General features: G+C 62.5%; 1 protein-coding gene across 3 annotated transcripts; it reads left to right on the top strand.

Moving 5' to 3' along the window:
• Positions 1 to 13,475: 13,475 nt before the first annotated feature.
• Positions 13,476 to 20,606, top strand: NUDT14 (nudix hydrolase 14). Of its 3 annotated transcripts, none has more exons than XM_070775884.1 (5): positions 13,476 to 13,606; positions 16,574 to 16,617; positions 17,089 to 17,153; positions 17,332 to 17,569; positions 20,326 to 20,606. In XM_070775884.1, exons 1-5 carry the CDS (start codon positions 13,526 to 13,528, stop codon positions 20,564 to 20,566), a joined length of 669 nt encoding a protein of 222 aa, XP_070631985.1. In that variant the 5' UTR covers positions 13,476 to 13,525; the 3' UTR covers positions 20,567 to 20,606. The 3 variants fall into 3 exon arrangements, with proteins under 3 accessions (XP_070631985.1, XP_070631986.1, XP_070631987.1); XM_070775885.1 differs by lacking the exon at positions 13,476 to 13,606 and adding an exon at positions 14,124 to 14,303; XM_070775886.1 differs by lacking the exon at positions 13,476 to 13,606 and adding an exon at positions 15,406 to 15,604.
• Positions 20,607 to 24,437: the final 3,831 nt, after the last annotated feature.

Raw genomic sequence — 24,437 nt, 5'->3', positions numbered from 1 at the left:
GTCCCCAGGGCGGGCTCTCGATGAGTCACTGATGACCTGGGGTCCCGGCGCCGCGGGTCTAGGCTGCGCGGGCCGCAGGAAACGTCGTGGGCTGATAAAGGGCGGGAGTCAGAAGCCGCCGGGCCTCCCACTTCCTGCATTCAGAGCAGCGGGCTTGGTGCCGGGCAGAGGCTGGGCGGGCGGCTGCTCACGCAGGCTGTGGGTCTGTGGCCCAGCCTGGATGGCTCCTGGAACACCATGTGACCGATGAGAACCTGGCCGTGCTTGCAGAGACCGCGGTGGGGCATCAAGGTGGGCATGGGGTCCCATGTGGCCTCTGGCTGGAGAGTGGCCACCGTTCAGAGGCTTCGGATCAAAGGGTGGAGTGGAGAAGGTGGTCGGGTCAGGACACAGCCAGGGCCAGCATGGGGTGGAGGACAACAAGGCACGTAGGCCAGGGTGGGCATGAGTCCACGAGAGGGTCTGGCTGCATCCACCTGAAGATCAGGTGTGTCTACCCGCCCAGTGACCACGGTTACCTCGGTTCCTCAGGAGATGGGGTGCTCACAGCACGTGAGCAAGAGGGGCTAGAGGAGTTGGCAGGGATCATCTGGCTCCTTCGAGGGCATGACCCCAGGCCACTGAGTGGCAGTCTGGGCAGCCTCACTGAGGCACCTGGAGCTATGTGAGCTACCTTATAGCACCACCCCCAGTGACCGCAGCCCCAGCACTCCGCCATGCGGCTCTGCCCATGGCCGCAAGCTGCTGGCCCACCACCACCCCCATCACCGTCTCTCCCCACCCAACTCCACCCAACCGCACCCCTGAGACCTTGGCAGAGTCAGCATGCAAACACTCCAACGGTCACCTTATCCACAGCCACTGCCACCATCACAGCTGGACAAACAGAACGGGGCTGCTGTAGGCCTGAGCTCCCCAGACCCCTGCCTTGCCTGGCGCATGCCAGGCCCGGAAGTGGGCTATGTCATCCCACCAGGAAGGAAGAGCCTGTCTCGGTTCTCCCAGACCTCTAGGTCTTGCCCCTCTCAGTCCCGTCCCCACGGGCTCCAGGTGATGCCTTCCAGGACACGGACACCCCCTGCCACCTTCAGAGCCTCCCAGATCACGGGTGATGGCCTGGGTCAGCTGGGCCCTGCAGAACCAGCTCAGGGTTGACTCGTGACCTCAGCCCCACTGCTCTCTCTTGGAGCTGGCTCTCGACGCTGAGCCTCTGTACACAGAGCTGACCGTGTTCACCACGTGTCCAGGCGCCTCGGGAGGACTGCCCCAGGCAGGCGTGAGGACCAAGCTGCCCGCTCCACCCTTGGAGCACAGCGAGCCGCACGTGACCCTCGCAGAGAGCCAGGGCCGCCCTCCCCGACTTTTCCAGTAGGCGCAGGAAACGCACGAGGCGCTAACTTCCTCCGCTTTCCGAGCGGACACTTCCCCAAGCGCGGTTTCTGCGGCCCTCTACGGGCCCAACCGGCGTGCCCGCCGGGGCGGGGCCAGGTGGGGGAGGAGCCTGCTGGGGACTGACCCGCCCCGGGTTGGCTCCTCATTGGCCGCCCGCACGGGGGGCGGGGCCATATGGGGAGGAGCCTATGGGGGCGGGGCCGCCTCGGGTCGACTCCCCGTTGGCCGCCTGGCCGCGGGCCGCGCCGGCCGCGAGCCCCCGCCTGGGGTCCAGGGGCCCGTGGAGTCCGCGGAGCGGTCTTATCAGCGCGGGCAGCTGGTGGTCTGTCCGTGCGCGAGCGCCCCGGCCCAATTCAATGGCCATTGTCCGCCGGCCCCTTTGTTCAGGAGGCGGCCACTTCCTGCGGGGCTGGGCTGGGGCAGGCAGGCAGGAAACGCTCCGAGCTGAGGCCCAGACGCCGAGGCCACCCTGGCCCGGGGTCAGAGGTGACGGCCACCTGCCCGGGGCCACCCTGGGCCCTGGGCCGGGGGCTCCAAGCCAGACCAGGGGCGAGGCTGGCCTCAGCTCAGCCCTTTCCTCTGGGTCTCCGTGTGCCCGTCTGCAGGGTGGACGGTCGAGTCAGAATAGCCGCTCCCAGGGAAGGCTGATGGGGGCTGTGCTCATGAGATCAGATCCCATAGAGCTGCGGGAGGGGCGGGGGAGGGGGAGGAGGACCACCCTTGGGCAGAGGGGTGCCCCTCACAGGCCTGTGTTCCTCCTCTGATCCTTGTCAGGGGTGACAGACTCAAGGAGGTTAAGAACAGCAGTAGGCAGAACTCAAGTCCCAGAGGGTGGAACCCAGCTCCCACTGCCTCAGCAAAAGGAGGAGCCCACTGGGGCTCCAGGCTGGGCAGGACTGTGGCCTGGCAGAGGAAGAGGGAGACGGGGTTCCCAGTGCTTCCCCACCTGGGCCAGACCTCCTGTTGCTCCTTCACTGGGTTCCGCTAAGCAGTCCTGCCCATCCTGGACAGGTGGTCAACTTGGGGCCACGGCAGGCCTCCTCATTCGTCCCTGCTCCAAGGCTGCCCACTCACCAGGCCCCGGCCTCAGTCACGTGCTCACCCACAACTGAGAGTGGGGTCTGCAGGAGGTGATGGGAGATACAGCTCCCCTGTCCTTACCCAACCTCTGCCCCCTTCCCACCACACAGGACAGACCTCTCTGGGCCAGCCCTGGCCTGCCTTCCCTCCCTAGAGCCCTGGAATTTCAGTGCCTTTCTCTGAGTATCCCCCTTACCCCACACACACCGTGTTCCACCCTGCAAAGCCCTCCCTGACTCAGTCCCAACTCAACCAGAATAAAGCATCATGGCTATCACTGTGGTTATTTCCAATGGCAGGATTTAATATGAGGAGTTGGTCCCAGAGGTCTTAGGAGCGCTGGACGCCACTGCCTGAGGCCAGAGGAGCCCAAGGGAGAGTTGTCAACCAGACCCCACCATGGGTGCACCCCCGCAGGGCTGGGCCTCTGCAGCCTTGACCTGCTCTGAGCTCTGCTGTAACGCCAGGGTTTGTGCAGAGACACGAGGTGTCAGGCGGAGAACACCCGGAAGCCCCAGGATGGCAGCAGTGCTTCACAAAGGGCAGTGAGCTCGTGCAAGCAGCCAGGGCACCATCAGAGCAAGAGGGGAACCGCGCCACCCCGGAGGCCTCAAGGTCCAGGAGAGGGGCGGGCAGCTTGAACTTGATCCCATCTGAAAGACCAAGTGGGGCGCTCATGTGGACGAGATTTGGGGGGAACGCCTGTGAATAACTGGGGGACGGCGAGGAGTGGGGGCCAGACCCCATGCAGGGTGCCTGCCCCAGGGAAGGCAGGGGCGGCAGGACAGTGGGCAGAAGGGGCCTCCCACCTCTGCGGTGCTCCACTGCACCCCCAGAGGCCGGCAGCAGCCATGGGCAGGTGGCCCGGTGCATCGGGGCTGGGGTCGGGGGAGCAGTGGGACCGCTGTCCACCAGCCTTGAAGCTGCAGGTCCTGTTGTTCAGCCGGGCTTCCCTGTCCTTCACCGTCTCCCGGAGTTTGCTCAAACTCATGTCCGTTGAGTCAGTGACGCCATACAACCATCTCATCCTCTGTCGTTCCCTTTGCCTCCTGCCTTCAATCTTTCCCAGCATCAGGGTCTTTTCCAATGAGTCACTTCTTCACATCAGGTACAAAAGTACTGAAGCCTCACCATCAGTCCTTCCAATGAATATTCAGGGTTGATTTCCTTTAGGATGGACTGGTTTGATCTCCTTGCAAGTCCAAGAGTCTTCAACAGCACAGTTCAAAAGCATCAATTCTTCAGCACTTCGTTATGGTCCAACTCTCGCACCCATACATGACTACTGGAAGAACCATAGCTTTGACTATATGGACCTTTGTAGGCAAAGTGATGTCTGCCTTTTAATACACTGTCTACATTTGTCATAGCCTTTCTTCCTAGGAGCAAGCATCCTTTAATTTCATGGCTGCAGTCACCATCTGCAGTGATTTTGGAGCCCAAGAAAATCAAGTCTGACACTGTTTCCATTGTTTCCCCATCTATTTGCCATGAAGTGATGGGACTGGATGCCATGGTCTTAGTTTTTTGAAACTTAAGTACTCTCTCCTTGAGAACACCATGAACAGTATGAAAAGGCAGGGTGTCCTAGAGAAGCCTCATCTCAGCCGTGAGGCCCTGCCCTGCACTGCTGTCTGAAGCACCTACAGAGAACGGCCTTGTGTCCCCAGGGCAAGGCAGGGGTCCCACCACCTCTGTGCTCTGGGCCCTGAATGGGGGTGAGGTGTGAACGGGTGAGGCCTGAGCTCCAAGGAGAGGTGTGGCCGTGGTGGGCTTTGGGTGTGGGAGCTGCTGAAGCCTTAGGAGAAGGCAGGAGGGTCAGCCAGGGCTTCCCCCAGGAGAGACCAAGAGGCCAGTGGCCACAGGGTGGCCCCCAGGGCTGGGGTGTGGTGGGCAGCTCGTAGCTCATTTGAGTCCCTGTGCCCAGGGACAGAGAAAGGTTGAAACACAGAGGTCGGGACAGCCTGCCAGGCTGTGTGCCCTGGAGAGCGCATCAGCGCTGGAATTACTGGGCAGGAGGGCCGGCAGGAGGGCCGGCCAGCGGCCCGTCCTCAGAGAAGAGGTGGGTAGAGACGGCATCCTCAGTACATGGCCCAAGAACCCCGCAGTGTGAGCCAGGGCCAGGCACTCCGTCCCGGCCACAGGCGCCCTGCTCCGCCTCAAACCCCCTCTTCCCAGGCCCTGGCCACAAACCTCTTCTGGGAGGGGAAAGACCCCAGGGGTGTCCTCAGGATCCTGCCCCCGCCGCAGCAGGTCAGCGGTCCCCTGGGCTCTGGGTCTGACCACCCGGGCCAGCCAGGCCCCGCGGGCGGAGGCACTGGGACCTTCAGCCCATGGCAGCCGTCATGGGCCACAAGCACTCAGCATCGCCATATCCAGGGGCACCTCCAGGCTGCCCGCTTCCTCACTCAGAACGTAGACGGAGGCCCAGGCTCTGCTGCTGGTATGCCTCCCTGGAACCTCTGCCCTCCACCCATGGCAGTGCCCCCGGCCTGCCCTCACCGTGGCACCCCATCTGCTCTGCCCTGGGCCCTCTGTCCCCTGAGAAGCTGTCTTCATGGCCCAATCTGTCCAAGGTTCCCTCCTCCAGGAAGCCGCCCTGCCCCCTCCCAGCCCCTCTGCACGTCCACAAGCTGCTTGAGTTGGAGCTGAGGCTTGGGGGGCGGGCAGGGGCCTGGAGGACAGGGAGGACCCTTGCCCGGCCCTGGGGCCCCCGCCGACTTGGCGAGGAGCTCCCCTTTGTGGGAGGTCCCTGTGTGAACCACTCTCTGCCATAGCACAAATGCAGGAAATTGCCATTCTATCAAGCTCTATTTTCTCCCACGGAGGGAAAGTCTGTCACACGAAGGGCATTGTTCCCGGGCTCGTGCCTTCCGGGCGGGCCTGGCTGCAGCGGGGTGCGCGCGCGTTCCTGGGGCTCCTGGCTGCGCTGTTTCCCTTCGAGACCCCGGGGCGCCTGGGGGTTGGGAACACGGGGCCTCGTCCCACCCCCGGCCCAGGGTGACTCCCGCATGTCCAAGCCTGTGCACATGCGTCAGGAGCCCCCGCTGAGGGGGGTGAGAGTGAGGCCAGAGCCGGGGCCTGCACACACGCCCCCCAGCCCCTCCCCGCACCCCTGTGGTCCTCCAGACCCGCCCAGGGACTCTGGCCTGTGGGCCAGGTGCTGTCCTGCTGCCTCCTCTCCGTCTGACTACCCTCACAGGCCACTCTGTCCTGGGAGATCCCGCAGGGCTTGGGGGCCCGGAAGCCAGCTAGGCCGTGCCGGGGGGAGGGGACAGGCCACCCTCAGGGACCCCCGCCCGGCCAGGCCCACGGCGTCTCCCTGCGAGCCAGGAGCCCAAGTGGTCAAAGGCACTGTGTCACCCACCCCCAGCTCAGCTGTCCTCGAGGATGAGAGCTGCCCGTCGGCTGCCACCAGCGCTCTGAGCGACCCCAGAAACGGCGGGGGACAGAAGCACCCCCTCCTCACATCCTGGGAGGCTCCGGGGGGAGGGGCTGGGCACCTGGAGGTGCATGTGGGGGCTGCTCCAGCAGAGACACAGGCCCCAGATTCGACCTGGACTGGTGGGGGACAGGCAGGGCCGGGGCTGGACGGCATGGACTGGGGGCTCAGGGCGGGTGGAGGCGAGCAGGAAGGCTGGGCTGCAAGCCGAGGCCCTGCCGGGGCCTGAGCACGTCTTCCCCAGCTCCATGAGCCCACGGTGGAGCCTGGGCACCCAGGCCAGGCAGGGCAGGAGGGACAAGACCAGAGGGAGGGAATGGGTTCCAAGCGGAGCGGGGTCAGGGTGAGAGTGCAGAGGCCCCGGGGAGGCCGCCGGTCCTCGGGTGGGGAGATACTGGTGGGTGGGGGCGTGCTCCCTAGGGGGAGAACAAGACAGAGGCGGGCATCCCTGGAGCCCCACGTCCCCACCCTTGGCCCTCCACGACCTGTCTGGCTCCGCCAGTGTCCAGGCCTGAGCTCCGCACCTGCTTTGAAACCGCACCCCAACTCCCGGGCTTCCCGCGGCCTGCCAGCCCCCACTGCCCCCTCTGGGAGGAGCCCCCCTCATCAAGAACCCCCCCAACCAGCAGACTGACCTCTGGACCCCTGGGCTGTCCGTCACCCACTCTGGGGAAAGGCTGAGCCCTGGAGAAAACCGACATCCACCTGTCCACCTGCCCAGACTGCTGGGCGCCACCTGGGGCATCCCCCAAGCTGGGGCCACCAGGAAGCCCCTCACCAGGCCAAGGGGACTCCAGGCCCCCAGTCACGTGGGATCATGTGCAGCCACCCTCTCTTCCTGCCCGAGTCGTGGCAGACCACCCTGCCCCCGCCTCTTAGAGAGAAAGACGAGGCAGTGGCCAGCAGGAGCCCCCCGAAGTCCTGCCAGGGCCCTAGCAGGCTGAACCTCACCTGGGGTCCTGCCCTGGCTCCCATGTCCACATGGTATTCCCAGAACCTGCCAGTGTGGAACCTCACATGGCAAAGACATGGTTAAGTGGAGGACCCTGGGGGTTGTCCTGGGCTCCAGAGGTGGCCGGGGTCGTCATGAGGGGCAGGGGTCATCACGAGGGGGCCAGGGTCATCACGAGGGGCCTGGGGTCGTCTTGAGGGGCCCGGGGTCATCATGAGGGGACCGGGGTCAAAGGAGGGGCCCAGGGTCGTCTCTAAGAGTGCCGGGGTCATCACGAAGGGGCCGGGGTGGTCTCGAGGGGCGCCGGGATCGTCACGAGGGGTGGGGGTTGTCTCTTGGGGGACAGGGTCATCATGAGGGGGCCAGGGTCATCACGAGGGGCCTGGGGTCGTCTCGAGGGGCCCGAGGTCATCACGTGTGGGGGCCGGGGTCATCACGAGGGGGCCAGGGTCGTCATGAGGGGGCGGGGGTCATATGAGGGGGCCGGGGTCATCACGAGGGGCCCGGGGTCATCTCTTGGGGGACGGGTCATCACGAGGGGGACTGGGGTCATATGAGGGGGCTGGGATCGTCATGAGGGGCCCGGGGTTGTCTCTTGGGGGACGGGGTCGTCACGAGGGGGCCGGGGTCGTATGAGGGGGCCAGGGTTGTCACGAGGGGCCCAGGGTCATCTCGTGGGAGACGGGGTCGTCACGAGGGGGCCAGGGTCATATGAGTGGGCCGGGGTTGTCACATGGGGGCCGTGGTCATCTCAAGGGGAAGCCAGCGGGTCAGAGTCCAGATGGGAACAGGGCTGCTGTGCCGCTGGCCGTGAAGAGGGAGGAGGCACCAGCCAGGAGCCAACAGTGCGGCAGCCTCTAGGAGCCGCGAGAGGCCAGCGTCCGTTCTCCCCTGGAGCCCAGGAGGCAGCCTGCCCTGCCCTCGCCTCAGTGCAGGGAGGCCTGCCTTCATGGCTCGGCATAACCAGTCCCTGCCGTCATAACCAGTCCCTGCCGTCGGAGGCCACCAAGGATCACGCTCACTGCATGTGTGTGTGTGTGTGTGTGTGGGGGTCTCCACGTCCGCTCAGCCCACGCTCACCGCATGTGTGTCTGTGTGGGGGGGGTCTCCACGTCCGCTCAGCCCACACTCACTGCATGTGTGTGTGTGTGTGTGGGGGGGGGTCTCCACGTCCGCTCAGCCCACACTCACTGCATGTGTGTCTGTGTGTGTGTGTGTGTGTGTGGGGGGTGGTCTCCACATCCGCTCAGCCCACGCTCACCGCATGTGTGTGTGTGTGTGGGGTCTCCACGTCCACTCTGAGCGCGGCTGGGCCTGGTCTCGGAGGCTCCCAGGCCCGCAGGGGACTTTCCGGCGGGCTTCCCGGGGCATGGCCCGCGTCCCCTGGCCTTCACCCCCCATCCTCCACTCCCTCCTCCTCCCGCACCCACTCCCACAGGGCCCAAGGCCACTGGCCTGCATGGCCTCTGCTCTGGACAGCGGCCAAGGCCCCTCGTACTGGTCTCCTGCCCTCCCCAGAAGGCGGCTATGGCAACCCCCCGACACCCCTGCCTGGACCCCTCCCGGGCTCCTGGTGCTGCTGAGGGGCCCAGCCCGGCCCAGTGGGCTCCCCTGGGAGCCGCGGCACGCCCCTCCTCCTGCTCCTCCAGGTCCCTGAAGACAGTGCCTCGTCACCAGGGCCCCTAGTCCAGCCCCTGCTGCCCTCGGTGTTCGTGTCCCAGCGCACCCTGAGCTCCAGTTCCCAGCTGCCTGCGCACAGCAGTTCCCCAGAAGCACATCTAGTCTCGCTCCAGACCCCTCTCCTGCCTCCAGGGCCACAGTAGCCTGCGGAGACCTGATCCCGACCCACCATCATGGGCCCCAGGGTGCTTCAGCCAGGTGGAATGCTCCTGACCAGTCTCACTGACGTGGTTTTCTTTTTTTAAAAAAAAAGATTATTTAGCTGTGCTGGCTCTTCAGTGTGGCGTGCAGGCTCTCTAGTTGTGCACGTGGGGGCTTAGGGTTAGTTCCCTGACCAGGGATCGAACCTGCATCTGCTGAACTGGAAGGTGGATCCTTAACCACCAGACCACCAGGGAAGTCCCTGATGTATTTTTCCTTAAGAAAACGGAACTGAAAACCACATCACGTTAACCATCTCACTTTTGCACTTCACTGGCATTTAGCACATTCTCAATGTTGTCTCCCAATTTCCAGAACATTCTGTCACCCTGAAAGGACACTGTCCCTGTTCTCCCCTCCCCCAGCCCCGGCAACCCCAATCTACTTTCTGTCCCTGTGCATTTGTTTCATATCACAAGGGACCTTCTGTCTGCCTTTTCACTCAGCAGAACGTCTTCAAGGCTGTTCCGTGTGATAGCACATGTCAGAATTTCATTCCTTTTTTTTAAAATTTTTTTTGGAGTATAGCCGATTTACAATGTTGTGTTAATTTCAGGTGTACAGAAAAGTGACTCAGTTCTATGTATACGTATATCCACTCTGTTTTAGACTCTTTTCCCGAATAGGCCATGGTAGAGTATTGAGTCTGAGAAGGCAATGGCAACCCACTCCAGTACTCTTGCCTGGAAAATCCCATGGATGGAGGAGCCTGGTAGGCTGCAGGCCATGGGGTCGCTAAGAGTCGGACACGACTGAGTGACTTCACTTTCACTTTTCACTTTCATGCACTGGAGGAGGAAATGGCAACCCACTCCAGTGTTCTTGCCTGGAGAATCCCAGGGACGGCAGGGCCTGGTGGGCTGCCGTCTATGGGGTTGCACAGAGTCAGACACGACTGAAGCGACTTAGCAGTACTTGTACCGTATTTCAGAACCCACATATAAGTGATATCATGTGGTATTTGTCTTTCTCAGTCTGGCTTACTTCACTTAGTATGATGATTGCTAGGTCTACATTGCTGCACTTGACAATATTTTGTCCTTTTTTATGTCTGTGTAATAGTCCATCAAGAAACACCTGGAGTAACAGGCAAATTTGGCCTTGGAGTACAGAATGAGGCAGGGAAAAGGCTAATAGAGTTCTGCCAAGAGAATACACTGCTCATAGCAAACACCCTCTTCCAACAACACAAAAAAAGACTCTACACATGGACATCACCAGATGGTCAACACCGAAATCAGATTGATTATATTCTTTGCAGCCAAAGATGGAGAAGCTCTACACAGTCAGCAAAAACAAGACTGGGAGCTGACTGTGGCTCAGATCATGAACTCCTTATTGCCAAATTCAGACTTAAATTGAAGCAAGTAGGGAAAACCACTAGACCATTCAGGTATGACCTAAATCAAATCCCTTACAATTATACAGTAGAAATGACAAATAGATTCAAGGAATTAGATATGATAGACAGAATGCCTGAAGAACTATGGACAGAGGTTCGTGACATTGTACAGGAGGCAGGGATCAAGACCATCCCCAAGGAAAAGAAATGCAAAAGAGGAAAATGGTTGTCTGAGGAGCCCTTACAAATAGCTGTGAATAGAAGAGAAGTGAAAAGCAAAGGAGAAGGAAAGATATACCCATCTGAATGCAGAGTTCCAAAGAAGAGCAAGGAGAGATAAGAAAGGCTTCCTCAGTGATCAATGCAAAGAAATAGAGGAAAACGACAGAATGGAAAAGACTAAAGATCTCGTCAAGAAAATTAGAGATACCAAGGGGACTTTTCATGCAAAGATGGGCTCAATAAAGGACAGAAATGGACCTAACAGAAGCAGAAGATATTAAGAAGAGGTGACAAGAATACACAGAAGAACTGTACAAAAAAGATCTTCACGACCCAGATAATCACAATGGTATAATCACCAACCTAGAGCCACACATCCTGGAATGTGAAGTCAAGTGGGCCTTAGGAAGCATCACTACGAACAAAGCTAGTGGAGGTGATGGAATTCCAATTGAGCTATTTCAAATCCTAAAAAATGATTCTATGAAAGTGCTGCACTCAATACTCCAGCAAATTTGGAAAACTCAGCAGTGGCCACAGCACTGGAAAAGGTCAGTTTTCATTCCAATCCAAAAGAAAGGCAATGCCAAAGAATGCTCAAACTACCTCACAATTGCACTCATCTCACACCAGCAAAGTAATGCTCAAAATCCTCTAAGCCAGGCTTCAACAGTATGTGAACCACAAACTTCCAGATGTTCAAGCTGGATTTAGAGAAGGCAGAGGAACCAGAGATCAAATTGCCAACATCCGTTGGATCATCGACAAAGCAAGAGTTCCAGAAAAATATCTACTTCTGCTTTATTGACTATGCAAAGCCTTTGACTGTGTGGACCACAACAAACTGTGGAAAATTCTTCAAGAGAAGGGAATACCAGACCACTTTCTTTCTTGAGAAACCTATATGCAAGTCAGGAAGCAATAGTTACAACTGGACATGGAACAACAGACTGGTTCCAAATTGGGAAAGGAGTACATCAAGGCTGTATATTGTCATCCTGCTAATTTAACTTATATGCAGAGTACATCATGATGAGAAGTGCTGGGCTGGATAAAGCACAAACTGAAATGAAGATTGCTGGGAGAAATATCAATAACCTCAGATATGCAGATGACACCACCCTTATGGCAGAAAGTGAAGAAGAACTAAAGAGCCTCTTGATTAAAAAGGACAGTGAAAAAGTTGGTTTAAAGCTCAACATTCAGAAAACTAAGATCATGGCATCTGGTCCCATCACTTCATGGAAACAGTGGAAACAGTGAGACTTTATTTTTTTGGGGGCGGGGGCTCCAAAATCACTGCAGTTGGTGACTGCATCCATGAAATAAAAATATAGTTGCTTTTTGGGAAAAAAAGTTATGACCAACCTAGACAGTATGATCCAGCAATCCCACTGCTGGGCATACACACTGAGGAAACCAGAAGGGAAAGAGACATGTGTACCCCAATGTTCATCGCAGCACTGTTTATAATAGCCAGGACATGGAAGCAACCTAGATGCCCATCAGCAGATGAATGGATAAGAAAGCTCTGGTACATATGCACAATGGAGTATTACTCAGCCATTAAAAAGAATACATTTGAATCAGTTCTAATGAGATGGATGAAACTGGAACCTATTATACAGAGTGAAGTAAGCCAGAAAGAAAAACACCAATACAGTATACTAATGCATATATATGGAATTTAGAAAGATGGTAACAATAACCCTGTGTACGAGACAGCAAAAGAGACACCGATGTATAGAACAGTCTTATGGACTCTGTGGGAGAGGGAGAGGGTGGGGAGATTTGGGAGAATGGCATTGAAACATGTATAATATCATGTATGAAACGAGATGCCAGTCCAGGTTCGATGCACGATACTGGATGCTTGGGGCTGGTGCACTGGGACGGACCCAGAGGGAGGGTATGGGGAGGGAGGAGGGAGGAGGGTTCAGGATGGGGAACACAGGTATACCTGTGGCGGATTCATTTCGATATTTGGCAAAACTAATACAATATTGTAAAGTTTAAAAATAAAATAAAATTAAAAAACAAACAAACAAAAATAAAAAATAAAAAGCAGAGACATTACTTTGCCAACAAACATCTGTCTAGTCAAAGCTATGGGTTTTCCAGTAGTCAGGTATGGGTGTAAGAGTTGCACTATAAAGTAAGCTGAGCGCCAAAGACTTGATGCTTTTGAACTGTGGTTTTGGAGAAGACTCTTGAGAGTCCCTTAGACTGCAAAGAGATCCAACCAGTCCATCCTAAAAGAAATCAGATCTGAATATTCATTGGAAGGACAGATGCTGAAGCTGAAACTTCAATACTTCGGCCACCTGATGCGAAGAACTGACTCATTTGAAAAGACCTTGATGCTGGGAAGGATTGAAGGCGGGAGGAGAAGGGGACGACAGAGGATGAGATGGTTGGATGGCATCACTGACTCAATGGACATGAGTTTGAGTAAACTCCGGAAGTTGGCGATAGACAGGGAGACCTGGCGTGCTGCAGTCCACGGGGTCACAAAGAGTCGGACACGACTGAACGACTAACACTGGAGAGGCAGTGGCTGCATTTGAAGCGGGTCTTGGAGGTCCACACCCAAGAAAGGAGGGGCCCTTCCACAGCAGCGAGGGGCGCGAGGGGAAGGGGTAGCAGCCCCAGACAGGAGTGGCAACTCCTCCCTGAAGGGCAGGTTCCAGATCCTCTCGCCCTGCCCTCTTTCCAGAGCCTTCTCTGCCTCCACCCAGGGGCCTCCAAGGTGTCTACATTCTTGCCACCACCGCCCACAGGATGGCCCTTCGCGCTCCCTAATGCTCCTATCTGGGGGGCGCGGCGGCGGCGCCGGCTTCTCTCCCTGCCCCTGGGTTTGGTCAACCCCGGGGGGCAGACATCAGTTCGGCTCGAGCCCCCTCCCCCAAGCTGCGCTGCGTCGCTCTCTCGCGACCAAGATGCCCAAGTCCCCCGGGCAGCGGGCAGCGGCGATCGCCTCTCAAACCTCCAGCCGCGCCCGCCCCGCTGGCCGCACGCTCGGCCGACTGCACCTTGCGGCGGGGCTCGCCTCCTGCCCCGCTCCCAGCCCGCGGGCTCCGGGAGCGCCTGAGTCCGCCGTCCCACCCGCACGGACCCGGGCAGGGGCCACCCCGGGCCCGCCCCGCGCTCGGCACCGCCCCGCCCCGCGCGCACTAGGCATGCGCAGAGCCGGGGTACGCGCCCGCGCGCCGCCATGGAGCGCATCGAGGGGGTGGCCGTGGGCCGCTGCGCAGCCTCGCCGTACCTGGTGCCGCTCACGCTGCACTACCGCCAGGTGAGCGCGCCTTCCGCGCCTTCCATTCCCCGCGCTGCCCGACACCGCCCCGGGACCCCGCCCGCCTTCGACCCGGAGCCCCGCCCCCTCGAGCCCGCAGCCCCGCCCCCCTCGAGCCCGCAGCCCCGCCCCCAGCCGGCGGCCCCCGCAGCTCCGCCCCCGCCCGGAGCCCGGCTCGGAGCTCCGGGCCCAGGAGCCCCGCCTCGAGTCTCGTGGTCCCGCCCCGCAAGCCTCGCGTCCCCGCTGAGCGCACACTCCGGTTGAGTGTCGGGGTCGGGGAGGGTCTGGGCAGGGACACCTCGAGGGACCACTCATTCCTCTAAAGAGACTTTGCTGAGCCCGGCCCTTTTTGCGGTGGGACATATTGGGCGCCCCCAGGGTCGGGGCAAGCTTCCTGGAGCTGGTGTTCTCCATTCTGGGCAGAAGAAGGCGAATGGAGGGACGGGGGTGCGCACTGGAGAGCCTCTCCAGGTGGGCTTCCTCCCCAGGACGCCTCCTCCGTGTCTCCACCTGCCGTCCTTGCAGGCTTTCCGCCAGGGCATCGTCTCCTCCTGCCGTTCCCTGGGAGGCAGTGCGGTACCGCGGCTGCCTCCCTTGGCGCCGTACATGGGAGTAGGTTCACAGGAAACACATGTTTGTCCAGTTTGGGCCCTCACCCTTTGCTTGCAGCTCCCCTGGAGTCCACCGTGCCATCCAGGTGAGGACTGCACCCCATAGCGTGGTCTGTGCGGCCCCTCGGTGCCCCTCAGTCAGGACAGGTGGTGCAGGTCTTCGGTGCCTCTGTCTCTGCCTGACTGCCCTTGGCCTGCAATATCCTCTCTACCCCCCTCCCCCAGGTCCCTTCCTCTCTCCAAACTATGACACCCTCTTGACCCCCAGCCTGAGAGAGGCTGCACCGCCCCGTTGCTGTTGTCCCATTGACCCTAGGGGACAGGGAGTCTTGTCCCCAGGCTGGACCTGGGCTGGCAGCACTGGCCTGGGGCAGAAGCCGGGGTGGGGTGAGGGCATAGTACAGGGACATGGAGGTTGCCGCCCTGTCCCTGGTGCTGGCCTGGGGCCAGAATGCCTGATTGTGGCCACACAGCTCCCAGGGGCCAGGGCTCTGGGGGCAGCAGGTGAGCACAGGGTGGTCCAGGCACCTGACTGCTGTGGCCTCTGGCTGTGGCACCCTCCCCCACTTCCTGTGAAAGGTGGATGGGTGCTGGTAACCAAAGCTGAGCCCGTGTGGGTGGCAGGCTGCAGTGGGCACAGGCAGGGGGCCACGGGACACTGGGCTGGGCGGTGAATGTCAGCGAAGGGCTTCTGCAACTTTGCTCAGTAGCCGCTATGCCAGGGGAGATCTGATGGATGGATAGATTGATCATCCAGAGGCAGGGCCTCCCCATAGCTCTGAGGGGGAGGGGGCTGTGTTACACTCCAGTCCTGTTCCTCCCTCCCAGTGCCATGAAGATGAGCCAGGCCTGGGTCTGGACCACCTGGGTGGGGGTCCTGCAGGAGGGGCTGCACGGGCCTCAGTGGACCTCTCTGGACCCTCCCCTCCACCCTGCCTGGACCTCAGGTTTGACCGATGTTCTGATCCTGATCCAAGAGGGTACCTGAAACCAACACAGGGTGACACGTACCCTGAGGGAGGCAGGGGACAGCCCTGAACTTGGCAGACTTGGGGACAGGCCTTCCCTGGAACCCCTCCTGGTGGGTGGCCGGCCCTGGGGTGGCCAGGCTGCAGGCAGGCCCAGGCCTGCCTCTTGTGGGTGGTGCCTCACAACGGCCTCCCGGGCAGCCCGACTGGCACAGCACAGCTCTCCTTCCCCCCGGAAACCAAGGCTGCTGCCCGGCCAGGACGCTCCTGCCTCCAGGCCAAGCTCAGCCCAGGTTCCCCATCTCCGCTAGACCAGCGTGTGGGTGGGCCTCTGCTTGCCAGGTCCCCCTGCCGGGAAGGCCCTTTTTTCTCTGTGAGTCCTGGCGCAGTGTCGCCTCCTCCGGGAAGTCCTCACAAAGGTTGTTCCTCAGCGTCTTCTCTCTTTTGCAGCCCTGACTATACTTTCTGTCTCTGGTGCTCAGGTTCATGTCCAGTTCGTGGCTTGGACAGGGCCCCATGTGTTGGGCCGGCAGCTCACCAGGGCAAAGGGCTGGACCAGTGGCTGAAGGGCAGTGGGCTAAGCAAGCTGGTGACGGGTATCCACAGGGCTGGGCTCTCGGGCTCCAGGGCAAGGCCCATCCTCAGAGACCTCTTTGAGGAAGGCTCAGGGACAGGGGGAACGGCCTAGCTGGCAGGGTCCCAGCCCCTCGTGCCTCCTGCCGGCTGGAACCACGTTAGCATCGGTTCTGGTTGCCCGCGGCGGCCCAGGCCCCGGCTCCGCACTGCCTTCTGTTCACCAGATGCCGCCCAAAGCCCTGGGAGCCGCTGGGGCAGGGCACCCCAGGCAGGGGAGCAGGGTGGCGGAAGGAAGGGACAGAGCAGCAGGACCATGGGCCACGGGAGAGACAGCCCCAAGCCAAAACCAGGCTGGGGAGAGGGTGGTCCCTGGTCCAGTCACACCCCTGAGTCATCCCATCCGCGGGGCAAGCTCCTGCCAGGCGCTGGCACACCCCCCAACTGCTCCTGTGCCCCGCCCCAAGCCCTCCCATGGCCCTTTGTCCAGGCACCCAAGGGAGCTTCAGCCATGAAGACCTGATCTCTGCTCCACTCACTCGGGACCCCCCAGCCCGGGGCCCTCCACACCCCGTGATCCTTTCCGGTCTGGGTGACAGCGAGCGTCTCCGCAGCTCCCCACTGCTTGCTCCAGTTTTCTCGTCACTCCTGGGGCGCACGCGTCTGCCCTGGACCCCCCTGCCCACCTGCTGCACCTCCTGGCTCCCGGGCCGCCTGGGCCACAGCTGGTCTCCCTGGGAGGAGCCGCTGCAGTGTGTCCCTGGGGCCTCCTCGCTCCCCGGAGCACTCCCTGACCGATGCCCTGTCTCTTCCAGAATGGCGCCCAGAAGTCGTGGGACTTCATGAAGACTCATGATAGGTGAGGGCCTGGCCTGGCTGGCACCAGGAAAGAAGGCTGGCAGGGACACGGGGCCCAGGGGCAACGGAGCCGCAGCCCCCTTTGCGTTTCTGAGCACCCCCGCTCTCCCTGCCTCTCACTGAGGGGCCCCATGCGGGCCTCCCAGGCGCCCTTGCCCTGGAGCGCCGGGAGCATGGGCCGGGGGCAGTGTGGCTTTAGCTGGCCGGCAGGGCCCACGTGTCCCGTCATTCTCGCGCCCTCAGATGCTGCCAGCCCCAGCCTGTCCAGCTGCCCAGCATGTCCTTCCTACTCCTGCCACCCAGCACATACAGGAGGCCTGGGTCCTCAACTGGCAGTGTGACCCTGGCGAGTTCTGTCCCAGCCTGGGCCTCAGTCTGCCCATCTGAGCAAGGGACCCAACCCTCCAGGGCTGTGGAGGGCGGCGAGGTGAGGGCACGCTTCTGTGCTGAGCTCGGTCCCCCCTGCCCCCAGCGTGACCATCCTCATGTTCAACTCTTCCCGGAGGAGCCTGGTGTTGGTGAAGCAGTTCCGGCCAGGTGAGGTTGGGGTCGGGGAGGCCGGCAGGCTCACGTTCAGTCCCCTGGGGTCCTGGTGTCAGCATGTAGACCTGGGAGGGGGCTCTGGGAGAAACAGCCTTGGCAAGGGGGTCTGGCCAGAGCGGGTCATGTGGAGCCGGCCGCCATAGGCCGTGACGCAGTCGCCTCCCCCTGCCAGCCGTGTATGCTGGCGAGGTGGAGCGTCTCTTCCCAGGGTCCCTGGCCGCTGCGGAGCAGGACAGGCCCCAGGCGCTGCAGGCGGCGCTGCCTGGCTCAGCAGGGGTCACCTACGAGCTGTGTGCCGGCCTCCTGGACCAGCCCGGGCTCTCGCTGGAGGAGGTGGCCTGCAAGGAGGCCTGGGAGGAGTGTGGCTACCGCCTGGCACCCTCTGACCTGCGCCGGGTGACCTCGTACAAGTGAGTGGGGCTGGGAGGGCGGCCTGCAGTCGGACAGCCCTGGAGGCGGGCTGGGACAGGCCACTGGGGGGCGGCGAGCGCTTCCTCCCCAGGGCTGTGTAAGCAGGGTGAGTTCGCCTTGTTCTGCAGCTCAGGGTTGGGGGAAGGTTGGCTGGAGCCTGTGGCCCCCAGCCCCCACTGCAGCCCCCTGCGGCCCCGCCACACCCCCCCCTGCCACTCCCCCCCCCCCCCCCCCCCGCCCCGTGTGGCCGGCTCCAGTGGCAGCTGCTGCTCACAGATGCCCCTGCTTCCTGTGGGATTAGGCACCGGGGGCTGGGGGTGGGGGTGAGTCACAGAGGGCTCTGACTGCGGCTCAGGAGTGAGGGCAGGGCCGAGTCCTGGGCCAGGGTTGGAGCTCTGCGCTCCCAGGGAGGGGTCGCAGTGCGGCCTGCCCCTACCAGAGTCCGGGTGCCTGCCAGCCACTCCAGCTCCCCCTGGGGACATCTTCCGGGACGGGATGTCAGGTGAAGCCCACCCTTGCCCTGGGAGTGTGGCGATGGGTCCCCAGCCCTGGTGAAGTCCTGAGCAGGAGGAGGGTCTCCAGCTGAGCCCCAGCCCCTGGCAGCCTGCTCCAGAGGAGTGGGGCCTCAGCTCTGCCCCCCAGGCCAGCCCAGGGCCACCTCAGCGACACCCAGGCTCAACCAGGCGTCCCTGGCCTTCAGTCTTGGGAAGGAGATGGGGCAGGGCCTAGCACCTCCACACTCCAGGTGGGGTTTCTGCACCCCAGGGTCAGACATGCTGTGTGACGCCTCAGTTATCTGCAGGCATCCTCCGTGTGCCTGGCCAGTGGCCACTTGGTCTCTGAGCCTTTGGGCTGGCGATCCAGGGGCCCTGACTTCAGGTAGGGATTGAACCATTGGGCAGGCCAGCCCTGGGACCGGGGGCTCCGCAGAAGGGGTGAGTCTGTGTGGACGCCTGGCAGGGGCACTGTGTGGGAAAGGCTCAGATCGAGGGGACGAGCAGCCCAGTCTCTGGACCATGATCTGGAGGGTGCTGGGGAGCCACAGAGGGTTCTGGACAGCAGGCGGTCAGTGGTCAGCTCACACTGCGTTTTAGGGACAAGGGCAGGCAGGCCTGGGAGGGGGAGAGGAGGCCAGCGCAGCTCCTCACCCCGGGAGCTGGACGGCAGCTGGATGAGCCAGAGCTAAACTCACGCAGCCCCGTGGCCCGGCCCACGGCTTCCGTCTGAGGCCCCGGCCGCTTCCCTGCCCGTCCCGGGTGACGCGGCCCCCCCCGCGCTTGCCTGAGGTCTCGCGGCCCGGGGCGTGATTGAGTGTGCAGGGGGGGCCGTGCCGGCCTGGCAGGGCACACTCTCCTTGGCCCCGGTCTCCTTCACACACCGGCGGAAACGGGGCCTGGAAACCCCGCAGACGGCGACTTCCATCAAAGCTCAGGCTGTGGTGGCCGGCGGAAACGGGCTTCAGGAAGGGTCCGGGGGAGATAAGGGGCCGGAGGGCGGAGGAAGCAGCTGGGTGAGGTCAGTCTGGGCGTGGCCCCGCCAGGGGTGGGACAGCTGGGGAGGGGACGGAAGCCCCTCTGCTCCTTGCCCCGGTGTCCCGGGAGCTCTTGCACCCCGCAGGCCTTGGCTGGCCTCAGCTAGCCTCAGCGGGACCTGGGGTCCCCTTATCCCCTGGACTTTGCACACACCGCTGGTGTCCCTCTCCTCTGCACACTGTGTTGGGCCCTTTCCCTCTGGAGTCCAGACCAGCCTGTCCGTCACCCCATCCTCAAGGCAGGCAGTCACCATGGCTACCTGCTGCTGACCTCCGCTGCTGGGTCTTCCCCCCTACCTTCTGCCCAGCCCATCCCCCTCCCTGGGGCCAGCAATCCCCTCCTGGCTGCCACCCAGGAAGGAAGGGGAGTCCTTGATGCCCCCCCAGCCTATGAGCCCTAGCCCTGGGGACCTCACCCCCCACCCTCACCGTGAGCCCCAGCCTGGAGTGGGTACCCTACCCTGTGAGTGCCCACAGACAAGCTGCACGGCCGGAGCCCTGGGCATGGACCGGCTCTGCCGGGTGGGGAGAGGACCGGCTTGGCCCAGCCTGGGCAGAGTGGCAAGGCCCGCGGTAGAACGGGGGCCGCCTGTCAGGCACCCACGTTCTCACTGCGTGGTTGCCGGAAGTCAGCCGTCTGCTTTGCCGGAGACCTGGCCCACCACTCGGACTTGACGGGCTGCAGCCAGGCATCAGCTGGGCTCTGCAGTCTGGTCCGGGGCTCTGCGTCCTCTTGCAGCTCCTCGTGGCCGTGCCTGCGGGCTGTCTCCTGGCCAGCTCTCAGGCTCTTAGAGGCCCCCACACACCCTGGCCCGTGGCCCTCCCGCAGCAGCAAGGCAGCTTGCTTCATCTTGAAGTATCTCTCTGAGTTTTCACTGATCTCTAAACTCTCCTGATGAGGTCACACCGACCCAGGATCATCCTCCCTTGAACTTAAATTCCCCTCATTAGGTCCCTTAATTATGTCTGTAGAATCCCACCTTCATCACCTGACCTAATGTAACCGGTTGCACGTCACAAGCCTAGTCACAGCCTCTTCACATCCAGCATGTTCCGAGGTCTCCCTCACACTCGAGAGGATACCGTGTGGGGAGATACCCAGGGGCCTCCTGGAACCCTGCCTGCCAGGGGCTGGAAGGAGTGGTCAGGAGAGGACTGTGGAAGGGGCAGGGGTGGCTGGCGGGGCCTGAGTGGAGCCCTCAGCACATGCTGTCTCATCTTCAGGTCTGGCGTGGGACTGACCGGCTCCAGCCAGACCATGTTCTACGCGGAGGTGACGGATGCCCAGCGGGGCAGCCCGGGTGGGGGCCTGGCTGAGGAGGGAGAGCTCATCGAGGTGGTGCACCTGCCCCTGGACGGTGCCCGGACCTTTGCGGATGACCCGGATGTTCCCAAGACCCTCGGCGTGATCTTTGGTATCTCGTGGTTCTTCAGCTGTGTGGCCCCTGGCCTGGGTCTCCAGTGAGAGCCCCGCAGACCCAATAAAGGCTGGCATCGCTCTTGGATGTGACCGACTCTGAGCTGTGACTGGGCTGGGCTCGGGGGCAGGGTAGGGCGAGGTCTCCATGAAAGCCCCTCAGCGCCCCCTGAGCAGAGGCAACAGCTGCAGGCTGTGCGGGGTCTGTTGGGACCTGGCCGCTGGCAGAGGGCTAGGCCAGGCCTGGGCAGTGCCGCCGGCTGGCAGGGAGAGGCGGGAAGACGGTGTCGGGTCAGGCCGTCCCTGGGGGCAGGGAAGGGTCAGCCAGGCCGAGCGCTCAGGGCCCGCTGGGCACCGGCCGTGGATGGAACTGTGGCCCTGGGGGCGGTGGCTGTCATGTCAGGAGAGGCTGTGGACAAGTCCAGAGGCACGTGCTCCCTGCTCCTGGGTCCTCCCTGAGTGGGGCTGGGCCGGTGCCCCCCTCAGTAGCCCTGTGGCCCTGGGCACTGGTGATAAGTCTCGCTCCACCTGCTGACCTGTGTGCAGGCTGGCCTGCGAGCCCCACAGAACCCCCACGCAAGGGGTCAGGGATGACGTGAGCTGCCCTTGAGCGCCTGGGGTCTTAGGAGGGCTGGATATCTGCCCCACCAGGTGCCCAGCAGGACCTCCAGCGTGCGCTGGGGCCCTCTGCGAGGAGTATGTGCAGGTCATCGTGGTCTGGGTGTCTGAGGGCGTGGCGGGGCCGTCAGTTGGGAGAGGGCCGGGGAGGTTTCCTGGAGGGAAGGCTGGCTCTCCCCTTTATGAGGGTGGTGGCCTGGCCTGGCCCTTTCCCACAGGCCCCCAAATCCTCGGGTCAGCCCCTTGGGTGATGCCCTAGGACATGATGGGGGCAGCCTGGGTCATGGTCCACTGATCCTGTAGAGGGCAGAGTGTCCAGGAGATCCTGCTGGACAGACAGGTTGGGACTGGGGGCCCGGGTGACCAGGAGCTTTTGCTGTGAACCTGCATGCCCTGTGCCCAGCGTGCCCCGGGACTGGGCCCTGTCTGGAATGGGAGGGGCGCTGAGCGAGGACGCACTGCCTCTGGCTTCTGCTGAGAGCCTGCTGTCAGGAGGGGACAGCTCACCAGCTTAGGGCCCCCTGCCCTCCTGTGCTCCCTGCCTGCCCCGGGCCAGTGGGCACTTTAGTTCCTGCTGGCCTGGGGGCCGTGTGTGGCTGAGCCCCTCCAGGAGCGGCTCAGAGCCCATGGCCCCCGAGTCTGGCCCTTGGGGCCCCCTAGGGTGGCTGCACCCAGGAAGCCCACTCAGGCAGCACCACCTGTGTGCAAATGCCGGCTGTGACCCAGGTAGGACGGCCCGGGTGGGGTGTCCTGGGAGCCCAGCCCGGCAGTGGGGTGCTGTGGGGGCGGTGCTCGGGCCGAGGTGTGGAGCCGGCGGGGTGGTGCCGTGCTGGGGTTCCGAGCGCCAGCACTGCCCTCTCAGAGGGGCCCTGAGGGCGGCCCTGGGCCGGGATGTCTGGAGAATCTGAGGCAGGGGCTCTGCCCAACCTGGGGCTGCCCCACCCCGCCCGCACCTTCCACCTGCCGCTGCCCACCTCCTGAGCTCCACTGCCTGCCCACTCAGAGGGGCCTCTGCTGGGCCCCGGGTGGGGCTGGGGGCCCTCTGCCCTGGGGAGCACATGGGCTTCGTCCTGGCAGGACAGGGCCCTGGTCTTGGGTGCAGTCCAGCTCCGCACTCTGCTCGGCAGCCCGTTGAGGCAGGTCAGGAGGCACTGCCGGGCCTAATGGAGCTGGCATCGATTTCCTGGCAGTGTGGTGGGGGGGGGCTGTAACCGGAAACTCCCCTCCCTGGCCGCTATATTTAGCACCACAAAACACGGGCGGAAGTAGCTCACTCAGCCCCACCGGCTCTGTCCACATGCCCGGCAGCGGGTGCCCAGCCTGGTCCTGAGCAGCCTGGCAGGGCTGAGCCGCGCCCCCTCCACATGTGCCTTGTCTGGCGCAGAGTGATGCCGACCCCAGAGTCTGCCTGGAGGGCCCCTGGGGCAGGGGACTCGGAGAGGGAGCCCTTGGGTTAGGGGGCGGGTGGGGCTGGGACACTGAGCGGAGTGTGACCCAGGGAGCCCTAAACTATGCCGGGGTCTTCCTGGAAGAGGCGGGAGCCTGGCTGTCTCTTGAGTCTCAGCCCTCTGGCTCCCCCCCGCAACCATAGGAGAGGACCCCTGTAGGAGGATCGCCCGCCCCGCAGCCCCAGCCCCGGCCCCTTCCCTCAAGCAGCCAGCGTCCTGCCTTGAGCATCTCCTGGGTCCATTTTGTCCAGGCTGTGGCTCCTGGGAGGGAGAGGGTGGGGAGAGGGGACCATGAGGGGCGTCTGTGGCCTGCAGGGGCCATCCTGGGCAGGGAGGCAGGGAGCCCACTTTGCTCCCAAAGGGCCTGGATGGAAGCAGAGGGGCCCGGACCCCTGTCTCCCTGTGTTGCAGGGCGGGTGGGGTCTCCCTGGGCCCCAGGGCGGCTCTGTCCCCTGACAGGTCGAGCTGGAATCTGGAGGTGGGCTAAGCATCCCTCACTGCTGCCTTCGAGCCAAGACAGCCCAGAGCAGGGCAGGGCCTCCGCCCAGAGCAGCAGCTCCTGGGACTCGTGGCCCAGCCGCCAGGGTCAGCCACGGCGTCCCGCGGCACATCCCGGCCGTCCGCTTCTCCTGCAACTGGCCGCTGGCAGGAAACTTCGAGGTGGACAAGGGAGGAGCACAGAGGGCGGCAGCGGCTGGGGGGCTGCTGTTCTCCAGATTCCACCTCTCACTCGTGCCGGAATTGCCCCCTCGGCCCCTCCACGGCCAGGACCCTGCCAGGCCACCGGCCCCTCTCGTTTGCTTATGGCCTCCCTGTCCGACCTCACCCCGTGCTGCCCTTCCCCCCTACAGCCAGGGATCTTGGTGACAATGTAAGTCACAAATGTGCAGCCCAACCCAGCTCAGCTGCTTTCTGTGACTTCCCGTCAGTCTTCGCAGGAAGGCTCGCCAGGCCGGCCCAGCACAGCCGGTGCTTGCCACTCCTTTCAGCCTCCCCAGGCCCTCACCTGCTCTGCCAGGGCGAGTCCTCCTCCTCAGCCCCAGGGCCTTTGCATGTGCTGTTTGCAGCCACTTTCCCTGGCCGACCCTGGCCTGCCCACTGGGTTTGAGCAGGCCTACTGGGCAGGGTACCCCCACGTGCCTCACTCAGTACAGTTTGCTGTTCTGTGTTGTTTAAGTTCTCTGCCCACTCCACCAGCCCCACTGGGAACCACTCACGGGTGGGTGGGCAGGGGCTGTGTCCACCTTGCTCATGGTTTGAGTAAGTGCTGGAGGACAGTGGGTAGTAAGGCAGCAAGCAAGGGCCAGGATGGAGCTCTGCCCCTGGGATGGTGCAGGGGCCGCTCGTCCCTGATGGGGCCAGCAGGACTCCGTCCCTGCCCTTGGGCCAGAGCAGGGGGGCCGGGAGCCTCTCTCCGTGAACCCCCTGCCCCCACAGGCGGTAACCGCTGCCCAGGAAGCAACTGGAAGGCTCTGAACAGCGCTCACATTCCCTTATTTGGTGGGGGTCGCCGTGCATGGCGGGGCCTGGCTTGTGTCCTGCCCCCTCCCAACCTAGAGAGGAGCTCAGGCCAGGATGGGTGTTTGGAGGGAGCAGTCAGGCCCAGCTCTTTAGGCTCCTAGGGGCTGGACCTCTGGCCTGGGCAGTGAAACCAGGGCCGCGGGCAAATTTGCGGGAGGAGCCAGGGATGGAAGAAAGCCCAGTTGCTACCGGGGTTGGGCGGGGAAACCCCTTTGGACCAAATTGGTATCCCTAACGGCCAAGGCGATCTCCAGCCTTGGAAGGGACCCTGTTTGGCAGAGAGGAAGGGGTGTTTGGAGACCCGGAGCCTTGGCATGACTCCGGGGAGGTGA

This window comes from Bos indicus, chromosome 21, assembly GCF_029378745.1.
Source record: "Bos indicus isolate NIAB-ARS_2022 breed Sahiwal x Tharparkar chromosome 21, NIAB-ARS_B.indTharparkar_mat_pri_1.0, whole genome shotgun sequence".
Lineage (NCBI taxonomy): Eukaryota > Metazoa > Chordata > Mammalia > Artiodactyla > Bovidae > Bos > Bos indicus.
Note: the sequence above shows the minus strand (reverse complement) of the source record. Positions and strands in the feature narration are given on the sequence as shown.

What these genes read in the sequence shown, in the direction of transcription:
- NUDT14 (XM_070775884.1), top strand. Translation starts at nt 13,526, where the DNA reads ATGGAGCGCATCGAGGGGGTGGCCGTGGGCCGCTGCGCAGCCTCGCCG. An exon ending in TCACGCTGCACTACCGCCAG is followed by an intron (nt 13,607 to 16,573) that starts GTGAGCGCGCCT and finishes TGTCTCTTCCAG; the next exon opens with AATGGCGCCCAGAAGTCGTG. An exon ending in TTCATGAAGACTCATGATAG is followed by an intron (nt 16,618 to 17,088) that starts GTGAGGGCCTGG and finishes CCCTGCCCCCAG; the next exon opens with CGTGACCATCCTCATGTTCA.